The sequence below is a fragment of the Mercurialis annua genome, linkage group LG2 (genome assembly GCF_937616625.2).
Source record: "Mercurialis annua linkage group LG2, ddMerAnnu1.2, whole genome shotgun sequence".
Classification (NCBI taxonomy): domain Eukaryota; kingdom Viridiplantae; phylum Streptophyta; class Magnoliopsida; order Malpighiales; family Euphorbiaceae; genus Mercurialis; species Mercurialis annua.
In genome coordinates this window covers 45,278,837-45,300,479 of record NC_065571.1, presented here as the reverse complement: position 1 = coordinate 45,300,479, position 21,643 = coordinate 45,278,837, and the positions used below count along the sequence as shown (strand labels likewise).

Genomic DNA, 21,643 nt, shown 5'->3' with positions numbered 1-21,643 from the left:
TTTCGCACTTTTTTAAATTGTTGCAGCTCAAAACAGTGAGTTTTAAAATGACAGACGATCGTCTGTTACTTAAAAACAGCATAAAACTCTTGTAAATTGACTATAAACTGCATATAAACTTGGAGCAATATTAGAATCAATTATACGTCAATTTGATTGATAATATCAAAATTAGGAACATTAAAACGTATAGTCTTAAATTAGTGTTTTAGGAGCTGACTTGGTATATTAATTGTTTAATTATGGTATTTCATGTGGTTTTGGTGGTTTGGTCAATTTTGAAAAGTTTAGGCATTAATATGTAGTTTATATAAAATTTGGGGAGCAATTTATAAATTGACCAATTTTGAAAAATATTATCCTAATGGGGTGTAATACTAAAATATTTTGATAAAAATATTTTATTGAGAAATTTAATTTCGTATGAAAGTATTATACTTTGAAAAGCATTTTTGGCAATTTTCAAATAAAATAGAAATTTTTTAGTATTTTTGCCAAGTGATAATTTTGGAGCCATGAGGGCTATTTTGAAAAGATATTTTGATGAATAGTATTTCAATGAGGTTTTGGATTGGTCCTAGAGTCTAGACACGCTTCAAAAATAGATTTTTATTCGGTTTTACAAAAAAACAAGGATTTTGTATTTTAAACCAAATCGTTATCAAATTTGAAACTCGTTTTTAAAATGGAAGCTGTGATAGTATAGAAAATGGATTTTATTTAAATTTTTGAGATATTTTACAGTGTTGCCAAGAGTTTGAGTTTCGGGTCTGGAAACGAGGTTTCGGCCTAATCGAGTGTGTCGACGCCCAAAAAATATTTAAAAAGTTTTGGAAACTTGTTTTAAGATTAAAGAGTTCCTTTATTTGAAAAGATGGTTTGAGTCGGAGCGATCCAGAATTCGAAAATCTATCGAGTTTAACATTTTGTGGTTTTTTTCGATTTATAAGCTCTAATGTATTCTAGTTTAATTGTTTTTGCCTTATTTGTTTGTTCTCATATTTTGATTGGTGTTTAGAATTCTCGAGTTAGACGTGGTTGTTTATCGTATCGATTAGTAATACTTGATTTGTGTTAGACCCGCCTACTCTGGGGCGTTCGATGTCTGAAGAATTGTAGTAGAGTGGTTTACTCAATCCTGCTAGGGTTCATGCGTTTCGGCAGGACTGCGAGTTTCTTTTATTATGTTTAAGTTATTAAGTAAATTTTATTTTATATGCATAAAGTATTTAATATCGCCTTTCGAATTCAGTTTTCGATAATTGTATGAAAATAACCTCCACCTCAGCGAATTACATCAATGGAGTCGTGACACCTCAGCACCATACATGAATTTGAGAAAAAAAGGTAGTTCGTGCATGAAAATGAGAAAATTTAAACTGCGTGATTAAAATGAGAAAACGTGTAACGTGAATTTTTTTGACATTAACCCTTTTTTATATGTATATCTTGCCTGGTAGTAAATCCACATGTATTTGGTATCCATAACTCTATCATTTCCTTGTTGTATTCATGTTGGTGCCTCGTAGAGAGATACATCCACTCTTTATATTAAGTTAAATTTAAAAATAAAAATTAAAAGAATCATAATTGTCAAAGAAAAATAAAATTAATTTATAAATTTGATTTAAATTTTAAATAAAAAAAGAGATCAACTCCATTTTTAAATTTGTCTTTCAGAATTAAATAAATTATTTTTAATTTGTTTAGTTAATTAGATCCCAAAAATCTCTAATCTAGGTCAAATAATCTCTAATCTATATACCTCAAACACACGTATATTGACCTCTGATAGACAAGTTTGAAATCTAATCGAATAAAGCGATTTATTTGAGCTCGGAATACAAATTTCAAAATTTAATTGTATAAAAAGATAAAAATTACTTATTCAACTCCGAGACACATATTTAAAAGTCAAATTGACCCTTTATTCGATATTTAATTTACTACTTTTTAGAAAATACAGAACTTATACAAAATAAAGCTGTCATATAAATTTGGCAAGAAAATAAAATAAAATTCTAGAGGGTAAAAAACCGCGGAGTAACCGTGTAGCGGTATAAACTGTAAAAACTGGCTTGCTAATAATCATTAATTAAAAAACTAAAAACCAATGTTTAATAACTCCGCCCAGACAACAATACTATGATATTAAAAACACCACTAAAAAGCGCGAAACAAACAGAAATGACAATAATACTTATAACAATAACAAGAAATTATACAAAAAATAAGAACAGTACACAAATATAAATTACAATTAAACAGTAACAAAAAATTAGATTCCAAAATGGAAACCCAAGATCCACATTCTAAATCAAATGCGGCGGTGCCGGCGGTATCATCATCGGCGTCAATGTTCACCAGTGTACGACCGGCGGGGCCGCACCATAGAAGGGCGCATTCTGAAATGAGCTTCCGATTACCGGAGGATATGACAATGATGATGCTGGATCTGTCCACTTCTAATCCGGCCAACGGCGGAGGAGGCGGTGGTGGTGGCGGAGGAGGAGGAGGTGGGTCGTCTGTTGGGAGTCTTGAAGAGATCGGATCGGAGGATGATCTTTTTTCGACGTACATTGATGTGGAGAAGTTGACGGGTGGAGGAAATGAGAGTAGTAATAATGAGAAGAATAATAATAATAATAGTGAGGGTGAGAGATTGGAATTTGGGGCGACGAGAGGCAAACATAGGCATAGCAATTCGGTTGATGGGAGTGTTTTTGGTGATGTGATGGAAGCTAAGAAAGCTATGCCTCCTGATAAGTTGGCTGAGCTTTGGGCTCTTGATCCTAAACGAGCCAAAAGGTTTGTCTTTTTTAACTTGAAATCTTCGATTTTGATTGTAATTGTCTAGCCATATACATTGTTATGTTAGAAATTAGTTATGAGATATGTTGCTCGGAAACGGAAACGGAAACCGAAACAGAAACAGTCCGAACCATGTTTGTTAAAAGAATAATCTATAAATGTAAAGTTTTGGACTTTCGGAAGTGGTTTTGGATGTAGAATAAAATGCGGAAATGTAGGGCTCGATAAGTTTGCGTGCAAGATAGGTTAGAGTTATTAGCAAAATGGTTTGATATCATTGCAACATTCTTGAGTTTGATGTGTTTATAGATATTGTGGGTTTAAGATTGAATATTCTCGGGTGGAATCTTTTCGATTGCATTTGATTCTTTTTGGTCTGAAGCAAAAGAGGATTATGATGTGTGCATTGTTCTTTTCTATGAAGATTTGAAGTTGGTTGTTGATAGTTAATCGAATCTAACTTTACTATTTTGATTTCTTTTTCTCCATTTGGATTAAGTATGCCGTTGCAAAGTTGTGTAGGGACTCATCTGTAGTAGCTGATTACAAATATTGATGAGCAATAGAGTAGTTTCTTTTTGTTTCATCGCCATTAAAAACTACTATTACATTCCATTCGCGGCAAATTTATGCTGATGCTGGCTTTAGATATACATCTACCTTCTTTTCAAGTTTTTTTACGTAGTATCTTTTGATCCCGAGATCAATATCGTTCAATAATTTCGAGAATGCATTTTTAAAATTTTAATCAATATGGTGTCCGAGTTATAACTTCATGATAAAGTTCAGCATTCTATTCTCTTCTGGTTTTGGAATTTGCAATTATGTTTGAAACTGAAGCAAGGAAATCATTGAGTAATTGTATTCTGAATGGAAACTGCTGGGTGCAGGATACTTGCTAATCGACAGTCTGCTGCACGCTCTAAAGAGAGAAAGGCCCGATATATAATAGAACTCGAACGCAAAGTTCAGACCCTTCAAACGGAAGCCACCACACTTTCTGCCCAACTCACTCTATTCCAGGTTTATTTTGATAAATGATCAACTTTTAATATGCATTTGTACCATAACTAATATATTTATAATAAGTCTTTCATAAACTTGAGCTAATGACTTTAGTCTAGACATCTCACTTGTTAAATGTTAGTGAACTTCAAATTTCATTTGATGACATAAGTGCATTAGATAGATTTTAATCAAAGTAAATTGCTGCTTGTCATGGGATTTTTTTTTTCCACGATTATAGCTCTGATTGATTCAATAAATAGCAAAAGAGGTCTCTTATCTAAATTTAGTAGTTCATTCTGATCGTAAAGAAATTTTCTCATTTAGGACTTCATTTATTCAAAAAAAAAAACATTGTAAAGAAATGTTCTTCGCTATTTAGTAAAGGCCATCATACTTATCGATGTCAACTTCTCTAGGGTTTCTAGTATATAGTGATTGTTCTGACCGTGATTCATCTCATGTTGTTTACAGAGGGACACAACAGGGCTGAGTTCAGAAAACACAGATCTTAAGCTTCGGCTTCAAGCAATGGAGCAACAGGCTCAATTGCGAGATGGTAAGTCTTCATGCCATTACATACGCATTCTGCTTCGATCATTCTTTAAAACTTCCATACCTTTTATGTCAACTTAATCTTCTCTTGTAAACTTTGAGTGTTCTCTTGTATGTCAATATATTTTTATTTTTGATGTTCCGCAGCCCTGAATGAGGCACTGAAAAAGGAAGTGGAAAGGCTCAAGATTGCCACCGGGGAAATGATGAGCCCTTCCGAGTCATTCAATTTGGGAATGCACCAAATGCCATACACCCTTTCAAACTTTTTCCCACATCCGCAACAACCCGGACCTGTTAATCATCCAAACATGCAGTTACCACCATACGCGCAATCACAACCTAATATGCCGCCACATCACTTACAACGAACAAATTCCCAAACTTTCTCGGACATTATGCAAAACGATTCTCTTGGTCGACTACAAGGGCTTGATATCAGTAGTAAAGGACCAAATATTGTAAAATCGGAAGGCCCCTCGCTTTCTGCAAGTGAAAGTAGCTCCACATTTTGACAGAAACTGGCTGCTGACTATAGCTGACTTTCCCGCTTGATGTGTGTTTATAGACTGACATATCCAGTCATTTAGAAAAGGTATTTTATTTATAGTTTATCATTCATTCAATTCATGTTGTGGGAATCACTTCTTAAATTGTTCATTGTTAGGGTCCTTCCCACTAGATAAAAAAAAGTAAGCCGCCGGGTTTTATACGGGTTCTTTCATTGTTTGACATGGAATTTGTTTTACTGATTGTGATAGGAAATGTGGGTGTCATGAATTCTATGTCAATGTTGTCAAATTCATTTGTATCTCATTTCATTTGATATTCTGTAAAACTTGGTGTCTGTCATTTCCTGGATTCATTTCAAAAGTGGAATTCTTAGTCTCTGTTTTTAATAGAATCTGAAAGCTTTGGATTACCATAATTCAGAGTCCGCAGAGGCTGTTTAGTTGTTGCAAAATAGTATACTCATATTTTTCAGAAACTGATCTTAAGAAAATTACTGTTTCTAAATTATAAAGATGGAATTAAAAAAAATAGAACTCCTATCAGGTTTGAAAAACACCCTTTTGATGTTTTCCAAACAAACAACTTTCTCTAGTTAGTGATATTTATAGAAGATCTACCAGCGTAATATTATTTTTTTACTCTAATTTTTTTTTTTTTTGTAAATTGTATGATTTCTTCATTAGTTTTATGGCTTAACTGTTTTCTTTTTTATTATTTATTTTATATATTTATATTTCAAAAAACGCTACATTTTATTAAGAAAATCAAAATAGTAATAAGGTACCACTCGAAGTGACTTTTTCAAATAAATTTTGCTTAGTAGTAAATAGTTGCACATCCTATTTTTATTCGCTATGGAAGATAATCGGCTAATAGTCTGAAAAACGTCCACCTTTAAGCCCATTTTCGTTTGCACCCGGATGTTGTAAAATTGCCGATTTCATCAAAATTCACACCTTTCGTTTTCAATTGCACCCTCAAACATCAAAATTCACATCTTTTAGTTTCAATTGCACCCCCAAGCATCAAATTGACCTCTTTTTCTATACTTCATATTTTAACATATATTATAAATAGTCCTCAATGTTATGATTAAAATAAAAAAATTATATTTATAACATAATAATATTTATTTGTATTAAATAAAAGATTATTATTGGGTTTTAAATTTTTTGAGAAGAAGGGTTTTTTTTAAATATAACTTAAGCGCTATTTTAAAGATGAAATAATTATATTTAGTGCTAGTTATATATAAAATTATTAAAATATTCTTATAGTCTCATCATATGCATTAAATATAGTAGTTTTAGGTTTTTCAGTCATTTATCTATGATGATTGACTTAAAAACTTCAAAAGATATTTTAAGAACAATATAAGAATCATAATTATAATTATAATTGACTGATTTGTTAAACTTTGTGACCAATGATGAGTATGATTCAGTTCGATTATTTAATTTAGTAAAAATTTTAATCAAATAATAATTTATGGAATGAATATAAACCAAATCACACCAGGTAAAGTTGTATAAAATTTTAGTTCGGTTAACTATAATTTACTATTGATTTTTGTTCTGTATTATCTGATTCGATTTTTAAATAAATTTTTTATATAACACTAATAAATTGAATGTATAAATTTACATTTGTATGTGTATTAATTAATAGAGAAAATTAATGTGACGCCCCTCACATATATCATATTTTATACTGTTTGAAAATAATTTGGTACCTCATTTTCAATTATGCAAACAATTACAGCCTTCAGTTTGATTTTTGTACCGAATCGTCAATAGAATTGAAAATGAGGTATCAAATCGTTTAAAAGTGAGCAGAGGCGGATCTAGGTGTGATAGGGTGGGGTCCATGGACCCCACCTTTTTTGAAGAATATAAAATTTGTTTTTGGATATACAAATTCAGTTTACCAGCAAAATATTCATAGACTCATAATTGTTCATAAACATTAGTTATACAAGATTTTATAAATTATTTTATCATATTTAATTTATAAAAAAACTACCATCTTAACTCTATTTATCAAATTATTCTTCTAAATATATCTCTTTTTTTAGTTTAAACAAAGAAAATTCTCTTAAAATTTTAAAGTGCCGCATGTTTTAAATTATAATTATAATTTTTACATTAGAAATGAATATGTATTGTACACCGGTAGTATATTTTATAAATTAAAATTTTAAAAATAAAATAATGTAAATTAAACTTTCAAATAAATTAAATAATATATTAAGATACATATTTTTTAGTCATATGACTCTACACTTGAACAAAATAATTCATGCAACAAGATTGAAAAAAAAAAATGAGTAGATGAGATATTATTTAATGGTTCGTTTTGAAAAAAATTTGATATTTTTAATAGTATAAATAATTATTTAAAATATTTAGAAATTGAAAATTGATCGAAAATAATTTTTTAAAAAATGTTTAATTGTATTGCTAAAATTTATATAATTTTATATTATAATTTTTTAGTATATAAATAGACCCCACCATATTTGATTCCTGTATCCGCCACTGAAAGTGGGGTATCAAATTGCTAATAAAATTGAAAGTGAGATACCAAATTGTATAAAAGCGAGTACCAAATCATTAATGTAATTAATAGCAACCCCTATATGAAAGATTAAAATTCTTTTTAAGCGAAAAAAAAAATTAGAATGAGTTGAGAGATCAAAGAGATTTAGAGTGGAAGTTTGTATTTCTATGTTGCAAATTAGGTTTATGGAAGTAATTCTCGGTAGTAGACGGTTTGGCAATTTTTACTGTTGGTCTTCATAGGCTAGTGCAACTGAGTCGAGCGGGCTACTCAGGATTGGTTCAATCATATCATATCGAGCTTGAGCATCAAAATATTAGGCTTGATAGTTATAAGCTCACGAGTCTAATTGAATTTTGATTAATTTTTAAATATTTATACATATAATTGAGTCGAGTCGAGTTTGACTCTTAATTTATTCTACCGCGTTGGAACTCCTAAAACTAAAATTAGATTGAGTTCAAATCGTGTTTCAAATTTTAAAATTTCAAAATTGAATGGAGCTTGAATTTGTCAGTACTTTGATTAGACTCGATTTCACCCCTTGGCGGGCGAGAATTTTGAAAATACAATGACTATGATTTGAAGAAGAAAAGTGGAGTTATATTTTCTATTTTGCTTGGATGATTGTTGGCAATTTGGTAAGGTATAAGACTAATCATTTGCTACATTGGAAATTGTCTCGTTATAGAGATATTTATGATGCTCAATCACATGCAAGAGATTTCATTATCTTGTAAACCATTCATCAACATGCCTATCTCTCTCACTTAAAATTATTTTTGAGTTTTGCAAAAGAGAAATATAGAGTAATTATTGGAAATCATTAAAAATTAATTATTATTATTATTATAATTTTAAATACAATATGATATTTTTGTTTGATGGAGCTGTTTATATTTTCAGTGGCGGATTCAGAAATCTTGTATAGGATCCATATATTTGTATTAAAAAGTTTAAAATATATATTTTTTAATTTTTTAATTACAATATTAAAATAAAAAATAAAAAATAATCATTTTTTATGATTGTCATCTTCGTATTTTCATGTTCTAACAATATTTAAATAACATATTTTTGAAATCTAATAGTAATTATAACAAATATAACTTTTAATATATATTCATATTTTATATATAAATAAAAATTTAAATGTAAAAATAACTTAACAAGTAATATGTGTGTGTGTGTGAGAGAGAGAGAGAGAGTTATTTAAAACTTTAATTTATACTCAAAATTTTTTTACTTTTTAATTTAAAAATTGTCATATACGCTATTTGTAGGTAATGTACATTTCTTTTCAACGAAAAACTTACAATTTTAATTTGACACATGTGAGTATTTAAGATTTTAAGAGATTTGTTTTCAATTAATTTAAAATGTGTTAAAAATGTCTAATAGGTAAATTGTTTGGATAATAAATTTTAATATTTTATGACGAAATGTCGGCTAATAATCACCTATGGCCCCTGACTTCAAGGAATACGGGCGCTAAACCCTCTGATATTTATTGCGGCGCTCACAAAACCCCCTAAGCTCCAAATATGACGAAAATACCCCTGCCGCCGTTTTTTCAGTCAATTGTCATTCTTTAAAAAAAATCTGACACTGTTATATTATCTGACACGTCAAAAATATACCTTAAAAATTTCAAACACCCAAAATACCCCTACTTTAATTTTGAAAAAGACAAAAAATAACAAATCAGCCCAATCTAATCTAAACCATTTGATTAACCACAACAACCAACCCAACCAACACCCCCACCCAACCACCGCCACCACCCCTCCACCGCCGGAAATTTTTCCGGTCACAGATCCTTGCCGGATCTATTCTAAGAGCAGATCCGGGGATCTGTTCTTGGAACAGATTCTTGCCAGATCTGTTTCCGGATGACCGGAAAATTTTTCCGGTCATCTTTCATTCGGAGAAGATGACCGGAAAATTTTCCGGCGGTGAGGTGGCGGAGGTGGTTGGGTGGAGGTGGTTTTGGTTTGAACGGGTGGTTGAATTTTGGGTTGAGTTTTTTATTTTAATTAGATATTATATTTAGAGGTGTTTTAGGTATTTTTTTTTGTTTTTTGATGACGTGTCAACTGACACATGATGCTGTCAATTTTTTTTTTTTGTTTTAAAGACAGCCGCCAAACAAGAGACGGCGTCAGAGGTATCTTCGTCCATAAGGGCCATGGTGAGCGCCGTCACAAAAATTAGGGGGTTTAGCGCCCGTTTTTAAGGGGGTTTAGTGCCCGTACCCCTAAAGTTGAGGGGCCATGGGTGATTATTAGCCCGAAATGTCGTAATTTCGTAATTGTATATTTCAGAGGTTTTCCTGCAACTTTTAACTCTCTATTTACATTTATTAATATCGCCCTTATATTTATCCCTTTATCTCATATAAAATTTATATTATAAAATTTAGGAATTATTCTGATATTGTTCCGAGTAATATACTAATACAATTTATCTATACTCCAGTTCTTTTTGATATCTCAAATGTATAAAATCTTATGTGTCGCGATCGATCATCTATTTCTTCACATTCCGTATTTGTTTTACTTCAAAGCTTACGAGATTTAATCTCGATGAAGAACTAAATTTATTTATGATTATCAAGAACTAAATTTAATTACGAAAATGCCACTATACCACTTTGCGCTCCAACTCTGCATCCGCAACCCCATCATTTATGTTGACGATTTTCAAAATTCAAAGGTAGCAGGAATCAAACTACAAGCCATAATACGAAATGCAAAAAAGAACAAGAAGAATCACAAATGCAAAAGGCACATATAAACTCTGAAGATTATTACTAAATCTCTTTTAAGTCCTCACATTAAATATTGAGCCACTTAATAAATCAACCTTAAAACATAAATTCCTTTACATATAATTATCTTGGCTTAATCACCAAAAAAATCCTACCTTGACGTTGTAATTTTGTCAATTGCACCCTAATTTGCACCTTTGGTTTTCAATTCCACCCTCAAATACTAAATTGATCTCTTCTCCATTTGGAAAAAGTTAAAATAAGTCATCAATTTTTAACTTTTTGTGTGGAAAAGAGTTCAAACGAGTACTTTATAAAGGTTTTTATGGATTTTTTCCGAGTGAAAAAGAGTCCAATTTGATTTTGAGGGTGAAATTGAAATCCAAATATGCGAATTAGGGTGCAACTGACAAAATTACAACGTCAGGGTGCAACTGAAAAGGGGCTAAAAGGTGGAGGTTTTTTTGGTGATTAAGCCAATTATCTTTTGTTGCAACTGATAGAACTAGACAAAACAAAAATATCCACTTTGATTTCCATTATAACAAAATTAGTTTAATATATATGGAAATTGATCAATCAGACAATTTAATCAAAGCATGGCTCACATACATAACTAAATATATTGAAAATTTATATATCGACTGATACACAATAATTAAGTAATTAAAATATAGAGAAGAACTCTAGTTTATTTTTAATCAAATGTAATAGATAAGGCCTCCCTGAAGCTTTATTCTTCTTCTAAACTACCCTTTCCAACTCACACAGTTCATTTCATGTCTCAAAGATGCACCCTACAACATCAAAATACACCCAAAAATAAAAAGTTAGGACAGAATTAAAAAATTGCTATTGCATGCAATAGTCGTGCCACGTTATTCATTTTTTTATCATTAAATATCGTAACATCAAACTTTTCATTGTTGCACAAATGACGGGGCACAACCGTTGAATAATTATGCGAATTAAAAAGAAAGGTCAGGTAAGAAAGGCATACTTGGAGCAGTCAGTATCAGGGCTGACAATATATGGAGAAGTAGTATCACATTTAGCTGGAAGTTCATTAACCTTTGTGTAATTAAGTCCAGGGATTAGAGCAGCAACATCCTCAACACACTGGCATTTCAGCATCAAGTCTTCGTTGGTCTTAACGAGTGCGAACGAATCTTTAATGCCCGAGCAGCACGACTCCGGCACATCGCCGCCTAAAATTCCGTAAGGAATGCATGGAACCAGCAGAACTGTGATTTCTGCACATGATATTTCTGCATATACATTTGGAGTAATCACTAGCATAGATGATATTACTGCTAGCAACACCAACACTGACTCTACCTTATTAGAAGCCATTAATATTGGATATCTAAATTTCTATTTCTTCTGTTATTTTGTAATTCTCAATACTAACCACTTATGCCCTTTATATAGAAACAACTACTATACGGTTAGACCGGTATTAGAGAGAAATGTTAACATTCAACGATGCCACGTGTGGTGCAATTAGTGGAAGTTTAATAATCCTACATGGAGAACAAAATTCATAGAAGTATTTTTTTTATGGCTTAATATATAGTTTGACCCCTGAATTTGTACTCTTTTTATCCATCTAACCTCTAAACTTAACGTGTGACCTATCGAACCTCTGAACTTGCACCCTTTTACCCATCTAACCTCTAAACTTAACATGTGACCTATCGAACCTCTGAACTTGTTAGATCCTTCTTAACCCTTGAAACGGAGATTGAGTCTCAAACACAATGATGTGGTGACAGATTTTTGACCGGACTACCAGGTCGTTTGCGACATTACCAAATATATAACGCTTAATACATCATTTGACCTCTGAATTTTTATTAATTTGCCTATTTGATTCCTACACATTTTATTTAACCAATCACAATTCTAAACTTGTTAAATTGCCATTATTAACCCGTGAACTTGAGACTTTAAAATTTATTTCAATTTACATTTCATTTTAATATTTATTTAATTAATTAATAATTAATAATAGAAAAAAATATTATTTTTCCATACTTTATATACTATTTTTTTAAATGATACCAATTATCTTGTATATATTATCAGTTCCAATAAAATTTCAATAAAAAATAATTATACTTTAATTAATAATTGTTTTCATTTAATTTAATATTTATTTTAATTTATTCTGCAACTACAACGGACGAGATGATATCTGAATGATTAGGTTAGAGGCAGCTCAAATAGCTAGCAAAACTATTATATTATTAGTAAATATAGTTTTCATATAATAGAAAACTAATTTTTTAATGATTAGATAATAAACATAAATAAAGTATGATAATCAAAAATAAATATTTAATAAACTACAAATAAATATTATATAAGAAAATAATAATTAAAATTAATAAAAAATAAAACAAATATTAGATTAAATGAAAATAATTATTAAATAAGGTTTAACTATTTTTCATCAGATTTTTATTAGAATTGATAATGTATACAAAATAAATGTCACATAAACGACATATATTAAAAAAATAGTATATGAAGTATGAAAAAGAAATAATCATTTTATATCAAATTATTTTATTAATAATTATTATTTAAATTAAATATATATTTAAAATGAAATATAAATTTAAATAAATTTAAACATTCAAGTTTAGATGTTAAGAAGGATAATTTAACAAGTTCAGAAGTCTGATGGGTTAAACAAAAAGATTAGGGGTCAAGTAGATAAATTAGTATAAATTCAAGGGTCAAACAAAGTATTAATCCATTATTTTATCCGCCTAAACTTTTGTTTTCTGACCTTACGCGCCAATCTTTATTTGAACACATGCGCTAAAACCAGATAGACGAGGAAGGGTTAAACGTTTACAAATTATCAAATTCAAAGGTCAAAAGAGATTATTTAACAAGTTCAGAGGTTCGACAGATCACATGTTAAGTTTAGAAGTTAGATGGGTAAAAAGGTACAAGTTCACAGATCAAATTATGTATTAAGTCATTTCTTGATAATAGACGGTTTCACAATTTTTATAGTTGGTCTACATAGGCGAGTGTAACCACGATTGGTTAAAAAATACTCAAAATGGACTAGACTATTATCGAGTCGAACTCGAGCGTCAGAATACTCGGCTTGATAATTATAAGCTCGCGTACTTAATTGAACTTTAGTTAATATATTATATTATCCTTTACAATTATATGTACATACTTACAATAACACCTTTAGTTGTATATTTAAATTCAATTTTTAAATATATTTATATATAGCCGAGTCAAGATTGACTCTCATTTATTCTATCAAATTCAAGCGATCCTAAATAAAATTCGATCAAATTCAAATTGTGTTTCGAACTTTATGGATCTGTTTGATTCAAATTAATTTCACAATTTTTATGGAATTTAATTTTTCCTACAAGATATGTGTTTGGTTCAAATGAATTTTCACAATTTAAATTTATATTCGAAAAATAATATTTAATTTATTTCACTTAATTTAACATTATTTTTATATTTAAAATCCGGAAAATCAAATATAAAAATTCAATTTTCAAATAATTTTCATATAAGATTCATTTAGAAATAAAATGAATTGAAATGATCAATTTTATACTAAAATTGATCCAAACAGGCCCTAAAATTTTAAAGTCAGTGTTTCGATTCGACTCGATTAAACCTTGGCGGGCGAGACTTTTTGGCGCTGAAAATTCAATGACTGTGATTTGTAGAAGAGTGAAGTTATATTTTGTGTTTTGTTTTGATAATTGTTGGCAATTTGACAAGGTATAAGACTGTTCATTTGCTAGCTGCTAAATATTGGAAATTGTCTCGTTATAGAGATATTCCTGATGCTCAATTATATGCCAGAAAATTATAGTCACGAGTCAACCTGATAACAAATTTGGGTAATCTTGTATACCATTCATCAACATGCTTATCTCTATCTCACTTTTCAAATCTTTTTAATTTTCCAAAAGAGAAAAATGGATTAATTATTGTAAAAAATTAAAAATTTAATTATTATAATAATGTTAAATACAATCTATTTATATATTTCTATCATTAAGAAAATTAATTGAACATTCTCACAAACAAGTTTACTTATTTTAAATTATTTATTTTAATTTATTTAAAACATGGTTCTTAATTTATGGAAATTTCTTGATTCATATTTTTTATTTCAAATTAAAAACTATTATTAACAACATCAATCGCAATTATATTAAACACATCAAAATATTAAGTCATTCATGCTGATATAATATAAAACGAAATACTTGTACCCAAGAATGTGCAATACTATTCACAAACCATTTTATAAATTAGGCCTAATTACTAAAAAAAAAACCAATTTTATAGCTTTTTCCTAAAATTGAAGGTCTATTTTAGACTTTTTGTAAGATGAAAAGAGATCAATTTATTATTTCGGGTAGAGGTGAAACATGAGAATTCAAAATAGAGTACAATTGAACTTTTTTATAAATTAGAGTATAAATGAAAAAAAAAATTATCAAATGAGTGGGTTTAGAATGATTAGGCTTTACTTTCTCTGTTTTGAAATAGTTGCCGTTTTAAAGAAATTTTTTTATTTTATAATGCTTGTCACTTTAAAATATCAAAAAAGCATTTATTGTTATTTTTTCACATATATCCCTCATTCATTCATTAAAAAAATCCAAAATCCAAATAAAAAGTTATAGTAATTAATGTTAACAAGTTTTAAGAAGGGCTGATTTAGTAAAAATACATATAAATTTAGACATATTTATTGCTTTCTTAATTTGTGTGAAAATGGCTAAAGCGACAACTATTTCAAAACAGAGGGAATACTAACCTACTTTAATATGAAACATTCATTAACGAGAGAGCCCTTTTCCATGAGTATTTATTCCATGCATTGGTTGTGCCATGTTATATTTACAACAAGCTAATAAACATTTACGATAAAAAATCTTTTAATTATTATATAATTTTTTTATTATCAATTTTTCCACATGACTAACGCTAGGGGTGTATATGGTTTGTTTTGACTGTTTGATTATTGATATTCTAAATCAAATCAATTATAGTAGTTTGCAAATTTCCAAACTAAAATCAAACCAGACAGATTATAAACAAGCAAAATTAGTTTGGTTTGATTTGATAATTTTTTTTAAAATCAGTTCAATCTATTATCAAGTAATTATTTTTTTATCATCTAAAATAAAAAAAAAAAAAAATTTGTCCATCACAAAAATAAATATTATACTTATGTAATAAATTATAATAATGACTAACACGAAAAAACTATTTTTTTATTAACATAATATATTAATATTATAGAAATATAACATTTATACATCAATAATAAATATGTATACAAATAGTTATTTTATCATATAATATCTAAATATATTATTTTATCAAGTACAATTTTTAAAAATTGCGATAGAAATTTTATTTTTAAATTATAATATTTATAATTTTAATAAAAATATCTATATATGTGTATATATTGATCTGCTTTGGTTTATGTTGATTTATAATTTTTGAAACCGCAAACAAACTAATAATTATTTTTTTACTACTTCTCAAACTGTAATCAAATCAACAAACTTCCAAAAAATATAATATTTAATTTGGTTTGGTTGAATTGATTTGATTTGGTTGATTTGAATTTTTATGTACAACTTTAGTTACCGTATTATTAGTTTGTTGCACGAATAATATGATGAAACAGTTGTATGCAATAATTTTTTCTTTTCCATTGGGTCCAGGCAATATTCATCCATAACTTCACCAGAGAATTGAGCTGTCCGAAACTCCCAAGTGTCTTTCCCAGCTTTTTCTTCTCGATTTTCTGAATTACCAGAATTTCATCTCCATCTATGCTTGTATTATTGCTATAAAAGTCCAATTTTATTTTATATATAGACTTATCCTCTTGAAAAAAAAAACTCACCTTTTAGTGCCAATTTATTTGCACCATCACATTATAAAACCACCAAATATATCCAAATTACGAATTTTCACTTTCAATTGCACCCTTAAATATTCAAATACACACCTTTTGATTTCAATTACACCTTTAAATTTATATTTTTTATTAAATATAAATTAATTAAATATATTAATAAATAATTTAAATATTTAAATAATCTTTTAAGTATAAAATAATTTTTATTTAAAAAAAAATAAAAAATCAGTTCGTCTTCCTTAATTCGTCTTCCTTAATTCGTCTTCCTCAAGATCTGAGGAAGACGAACAGGTCATCTTCCTCCATGAAACACGAAATGTCCGTCTTCCATGGAGGAAGACGACTACATCTCGAGAAAAAGGATGAGTTTTAAATTTTTAAATTAAAAAAAATTAAAATTAATTTATAATTAAAAAAATTATTTTATTTTTTAAAATTATTGAATATAAATTTTTTTAGCGGGTTACATAGTGTCGATAAAATCATTAAAATATAGGAATATCGTCAAAATGTTTGTAAAGTCGAAGTGGCGTGGTTGCAGATATATATTTTTATAAAATGAATATGTTTAAATAAAAAATTATTGTTAAAATTTAAAGTAGTAATTTGAATTTTTTTTCCAGTGAAAAGAGATCAATTTGATATTTGAGGGTGCAATTGAAAGTGAAATGTCGTAATTTGAATATATTTGGTAGTTTTGCAATGTGAGGGTGCAAACAAATTAGGGCTAAAAGATGGATTTTTTTTAGAAGATAAACCTTAAATCTATGGGCTTGTGATAATTATGTTGAGGAAATTACACCATTTACCAAAAAAAAATGAAAATAATTACAAAAGTATATGTTGACTTTTTTCATTTACAAAAATATTAATAATATTTACAAAAGTACAAAAAAATAAAAAATAATATCAAACATACGGTGTATACTGTGGGTATAATGTTAGTATACTAATAAACTAACATTATATCAACATTGTACCAAAATTATACCAACATTATACATACTGAAATTTTATTAATATTAAATAAAAATTTACCAAAATTACATCAAATCGTATACTGAAAATTAAATTAATAATATACCAAAATTATACCATCAGTATACCAAGAGTATACAAATTTTCTAGTTCATTACCAACTATAGTGAAAAATACACATAAAAAAAATACATGTTATCAACTAGAAAATATATATAAAAATTTATAATCAATATACCAAAAATATACTGAAATTATACCAATAATAAACCAAATATTATTTTTAAATTATCTGATTTATAGTTTTAATATTCCAAAATTATACCATAATTATACCGACATTATACAAATCGTACTTTTGTAATTAATTTTCATTTTTTGATACTTTTGTAATTAATTTTAAATCAGTCGTATTTTTGTAAATAAAAAAAGTTTATAGGTACTTTTGTAAATATTTTTAAAATTTTAGGTACTTTTGTCATCGTCCCAATTATGTTCATGAATGGTAAGCCCAATTTAAAAGAAAAAGAAAAAAAATTACTTTAATGGACTTATGAAATAAAAACAAAAAAGTCACATATATCTGCTTTTTCTATATTCTAATCCTTAGAACATCTCCAATAGTTGGAGGTAAGATAGTGTGAATCTATATTCTATATTCTAAAATTGAAGTGAAAAGTCTTGTACATTGTACAGGACTTTATACTTCTTATAGATGAAAACATTCGCGTTTTGGTTAATTGTTCATGAGGTTCAATATGCGGGCCCCATATCACATTGCCTATACAAAGATAAGATTTGATTTTTTTTCGCAGCACAAATAACAGGATTGCATTTATATTTCTTTACATATTATTGCTATTGTTTTCATATGTAGGACCTTATTTGTGTGCAATTAATATTTTCAACTCTCATGTCTCATCAGAAACATATTTCAGTGCTTACACCACAACACCTCTCAAACACTGTATATTTTCTTGAATGATTTGCTCTTTGGAAAACTCAATTGGCAGGATACTGTTCGTTTTCTTGTTCTACACTAAAATTCAACTACTGCAGTATTTCATTTTTAATAGTGGAGTCTATTTTGTTTACAATAATAAAACATTTTTAGCATATTTCTATCCAATAAATTATTCTAACATTTTATATTTACATCCATAACCTATTCATATACTTACAAAAAATTTATGTATAATAAAATATATTTTTTAATTTTAATAATATATTTTCTAATTATGCTCATATATTTTAAATATATAAAATAACTATATTTATTAAAAACAATAAAAAAATATATTTATTAGATAATAAAAAAACATTAATAAATATTTTACTTATAAATTGTTGAATTAAAAATTAATTTTATTTAATGTTACATATTTAAATTTTCATTTAAATTAGACATGTTTATTTGGACTATATTACAAAAAAATCTAACAAATGTTTAACAATGAAATTTATAATAAAAGTACACTATAATAGAGTACTCTATTTCATCTCTAATAGTACTCTATTTTAAGGTACACTATAATTGAATTGAATATAGAGTATATAGATGATTTGCACTCCAAATTGAGAATTTTGTGTGTTATTGGAGATGGCTTAAGCACTCACTCCCATTTTTATGTATAACACACATACGATAGTCACCAATTTCTTCTTTTCCTATGGAATTTTTTCATTTTTTCATCTTAATCCTTGTCTCAGAGAAGATCTATTTATGTGCTAATCTTTGATTTGGGTTCGATTAGTGATGATGCCTTTCTCTCTATGGTTAGATTTCACTTCAAATCAAAGAAGGATCGTTTTGCAGTACGAATTGAAACCATGCCAAAGGGTAGGGACGAGAGTTTTGAAGCCGATGAAGAAAGGTATATTCTTTGTCTTATGTAATTGTTTGTTATGAGTTTTTTGATTTTGTTACTTTTTTTATCTTGATTGAGGCAAAGCATGGAATGAATTTGATCCTAAGAGCCTTAGATCTAAGAATGAAATTCATTTTTGAACCAAAAATAATGAAGAACCCCTAATTGTTGATATCAATTGCAATGGGTTTGCCTATGGTGAGAAGAAACGTCATCGAAATTAGATTATTTTCAAAAATTCGTTGAGTCACACAAAGTAAATTTCCTAATTCTGATTACATATATCTAGCAAATGCTTAAGAATTCTTTGATATGCATGAGCATATCTGATTGTAATTTTTTGTTATATGTGTGTCAATTCGATTGAATAGATAGTGACAGACTTATGGATGAAAATAACCATAATAATAGCAAACTCAATCGGTTCTTGAGTTCAGTCGAGCGGAGTGGAATGATGAACATGAGTATGTTTTCTTTTGGTTCATTATCTCAGTTTATGTGGCGCTGTTTCGATTATATAATCTTATTTATGGATGGGTTTGACTGTTAGCTTTATGTTTTATCAATTGCTTACTTAGTTCTTCTTACCTGTAATTTGGCTCAGAGATATTTATTTGTGTAAGACCTATTTTTTGTGGACTTAATTAACTGTTTTGGTGAAATTTTTTATGCTTTGTAGCCTGCAATTTTGAAGAGGACATAGAGCATAAGAGATCCTAGATCGTGTTTATCTTTAGCAACAACTGAAAAGGATTTACTAAAGGCCCTGGACTTGTATAGATGTATGAGAAGCGGAAAATAAACAAAAAATGATTGGATTAAAAGAGATGGACAGTCTGAAGTAAAATACTCTAACCCTTATATTTGTTGAAACTTCTTATTTTTAGAACTTAGGTGATGATTCCAAAACTTAGGTGTTTTATGATTAAAATTTGTATTTGAAATCTAATTTGACAATTCTGAAATTTAAACTTTTTATGACATGCTTGGAATTTCGAAGATGATGAAAACATGTTCAATTTGGTAGTAGTTAAAGTGTTGTTATGCCTTTATGCATTTTCACAAACATGCTATTTTCAGTTTGTTGTTTTTCACTCTAAAAATAACAAACTTTACACATTCTTGAACACCAAGTATCCTTTAAGGCCTTTTTATAAAGAGATTTTATAATTTTGATATTTTTTTAGCATAAAACAGAAACACAGGAGCAGTAATATGGCTGCAAAAATTTGTTTTTATGAATTTTTTTGAAACGTTATAGACAACATTGTATTAAAAATAATAAAAAAAACTTTTATTGTAATATTACATTATCTTTGAACATATTTTGATGCTTTAATTATAGCTTTTAAAGACTTATTTTAGGAGAAAATATGATAGTAATTATTTTTAGAATATCTTAGATGTCATATTTAACACAAATACAGTTTTTGTAAAATGAATATTATTTATTATCTTTAGATCCATATACACCATGGATCAACTAGTATTTTCCCTAAAAAATAGAATAAGAATATACTTTGAACACCAAAGAAAGCTGCTTTCTAATTTTTTTGAGGAAAAGATTCGCTCATACATTATAATACTAAACATAAATAATTTAATTAGAAGAAACTTTAATAATATAAAAAAAAAGATGAAAAAATAATAGATCTATACTTTTAAAGTGAAAGTTTTTGGATGAGAGTGATTGATTTAGTGCCTTTAGGAGAGAGAGTTGCTGAAAATAGCTAATTTTTCTGCTGTTCTAAAAACCTTATTTAGAATAGAATGTTTCAGAGCTTTTTTGGGATGTGTTTGAGATGGATGCGACCCTTTTCAATGCGGAGTGTTGGTTTTAAAAAACCTCTCGTAAAAAACAAAGAAATATTTATTTTTGAATTTTGAACCCCAAAACTCAAAAAAATCAAAGGGTTTTTTTTTGGTTGTGTATAGCTATTTTTCTGTGTCTTTTTAAGTTAGGGGTGGGCCTATTTTATAAAAAATAGAGAAAATTAGGATAAATACTCTATTTTTATAAATATTTATAAATTCTACCTCACGTTCAAAAAGATAAACAAAATACTCTTCATTTTTTTATGTTTTCTATTTTTACTCTTAGACTAATTTTAATTATCTTTTTACTTTTCTAATTTAAATCGAATACTCTATAGTTTTATTTTTTTACTCTTCGATTTCTCCTCCTATTTCCACTGTTTCTTTCTCGTCAAACACATAATCTTTATTTCTAGTTTTGATTTGTTCAGTCTTTACAGCAGAAAGCGGCGGCACCGGATGGATAATAGATCGACAACGTCTGCAAGAGAAAAAAGCTTAAATGAGGAGTAACGGTGGAGGCAATCTTCGGCGGTGGCGGTGTAACGGGTGGCGGTGGATGGATAATTGATTTCTTAAATATTACTTTGTTGCTTCTTTTATTCGGGATTGCATCTTGTAATTTTCTTAAATTGGATGTCATGGCTTAACTTTCAATAATTTTTGTTTAGTATTTTGTCTTATAGAGATTTTGGTTGGGCCATAAGGATAGGAAAAGAGGAAATTACATCCTATATCTCAAACATGTTAATTGTATACATTCGTGACCCATTAAATTTAAAAGTGCAGAATTCTCCCTTTTGTCCTTAATACTTTTCA

General features: G+C 28.4%; 2 protein-coding genes and 1 long non-coding RNA gene across 3 annotated transcripts; 2 read left to right on the top strand and 1 right to left on the bottom strand.

Annotated features, from left to right (window-relative positions):
- Positions 1-2,121: 2,121 nt before the first annotated feature.
- On the top strand, positions 2,122-5,275 carry LOC126666606 (transcription factor RF2b-like). Its single transcript, XM_050359425.2, has 4 exons — positions 2,122-2,808; positions 3,702-3,834; positions 4,291-4,375; positions 4,519-5,275. The coding sequence occupies exons 1-4, from the start codon at positions 2,291-2,293 to the stop codon at positions 4,884-4,886; spliced, it is 1,104 nt and encodes a 367-aa protein (XP_050215382.1). The 5' UTR covers positions 2,122-2,290; the 3' UTR covers positions 4,887-5,275.
- A 5,547-nt stretch (positions 5,276-10,822) lies between these two features.
- LOC126666949 (non-specific lipid-transfer protein 1-like) lies at positions 10,823-11,619 on the bottom strand. The gene is made up of 2 exons (XM_050359877.2): positions 11,214-11,619; positions 10,823-11,010 (listed from the first exon to the last, which is right to left on the bottom strand). Exons 1-2 carry the CDS (start codon positions 11,564-11,566, stop codon positions 10,998-11,000), a joined length of 366 nt encoding a protein of 121 aa, XP_050215834.1. The 5' UTR covers positions 11,567-11,619; the 3' UTR covers positions 10,823-10,997.
- A 7,130-nt stretch (positions 11,620-18,749) lies between these two features.
- On the top strand, positions 18,750-21,612 carry LOC126670337 (uncharacterized). Its single transcript, XR_007638713.2, has 3 exons — positions 18,750-19,015; positions 19,689-19,850; positions 21,265-21,612. It is a non-coding gene; the product is annotated as an uncharacterized LOC126670337 (long non-coding RNA).
- The last annotated feature ends 31 nt before the right edge of the window (positions 21,613-21,643 follow it).

Bases quoted from the DNA above. Each gene is read 5' to 3' on its own strand.
- LOC126666606 (XM_050359425.2), top strand. From the start codon at position 2,291: ATGGAAACCCAAGATCCACATTCTAAATCAAATGCGGCGGTGCCGGCG. The intron at 3,835-4,290 runs GTTTATTTTGAT...TGTTGTTTACAG, and splicing joins CCCAACTCACTCTATTCCAG to AGGGACACAACAGGGCTGAG. The intron at 4,376-4,518 runs GTAAGTCTTCAT...GATGTTCCGCAG, and splicing joins ACAGGCTCAATTGCGAGATG to CCCTGAATGAGGCACTGAAA.
- LOC126666949 (XM_050359877.2), bottom strand. From the start codon at position 11,566: ATGGCTTCTAATAAGGTAGAGTCAGTGTTGGTGTTGCTAGCAGTAATA.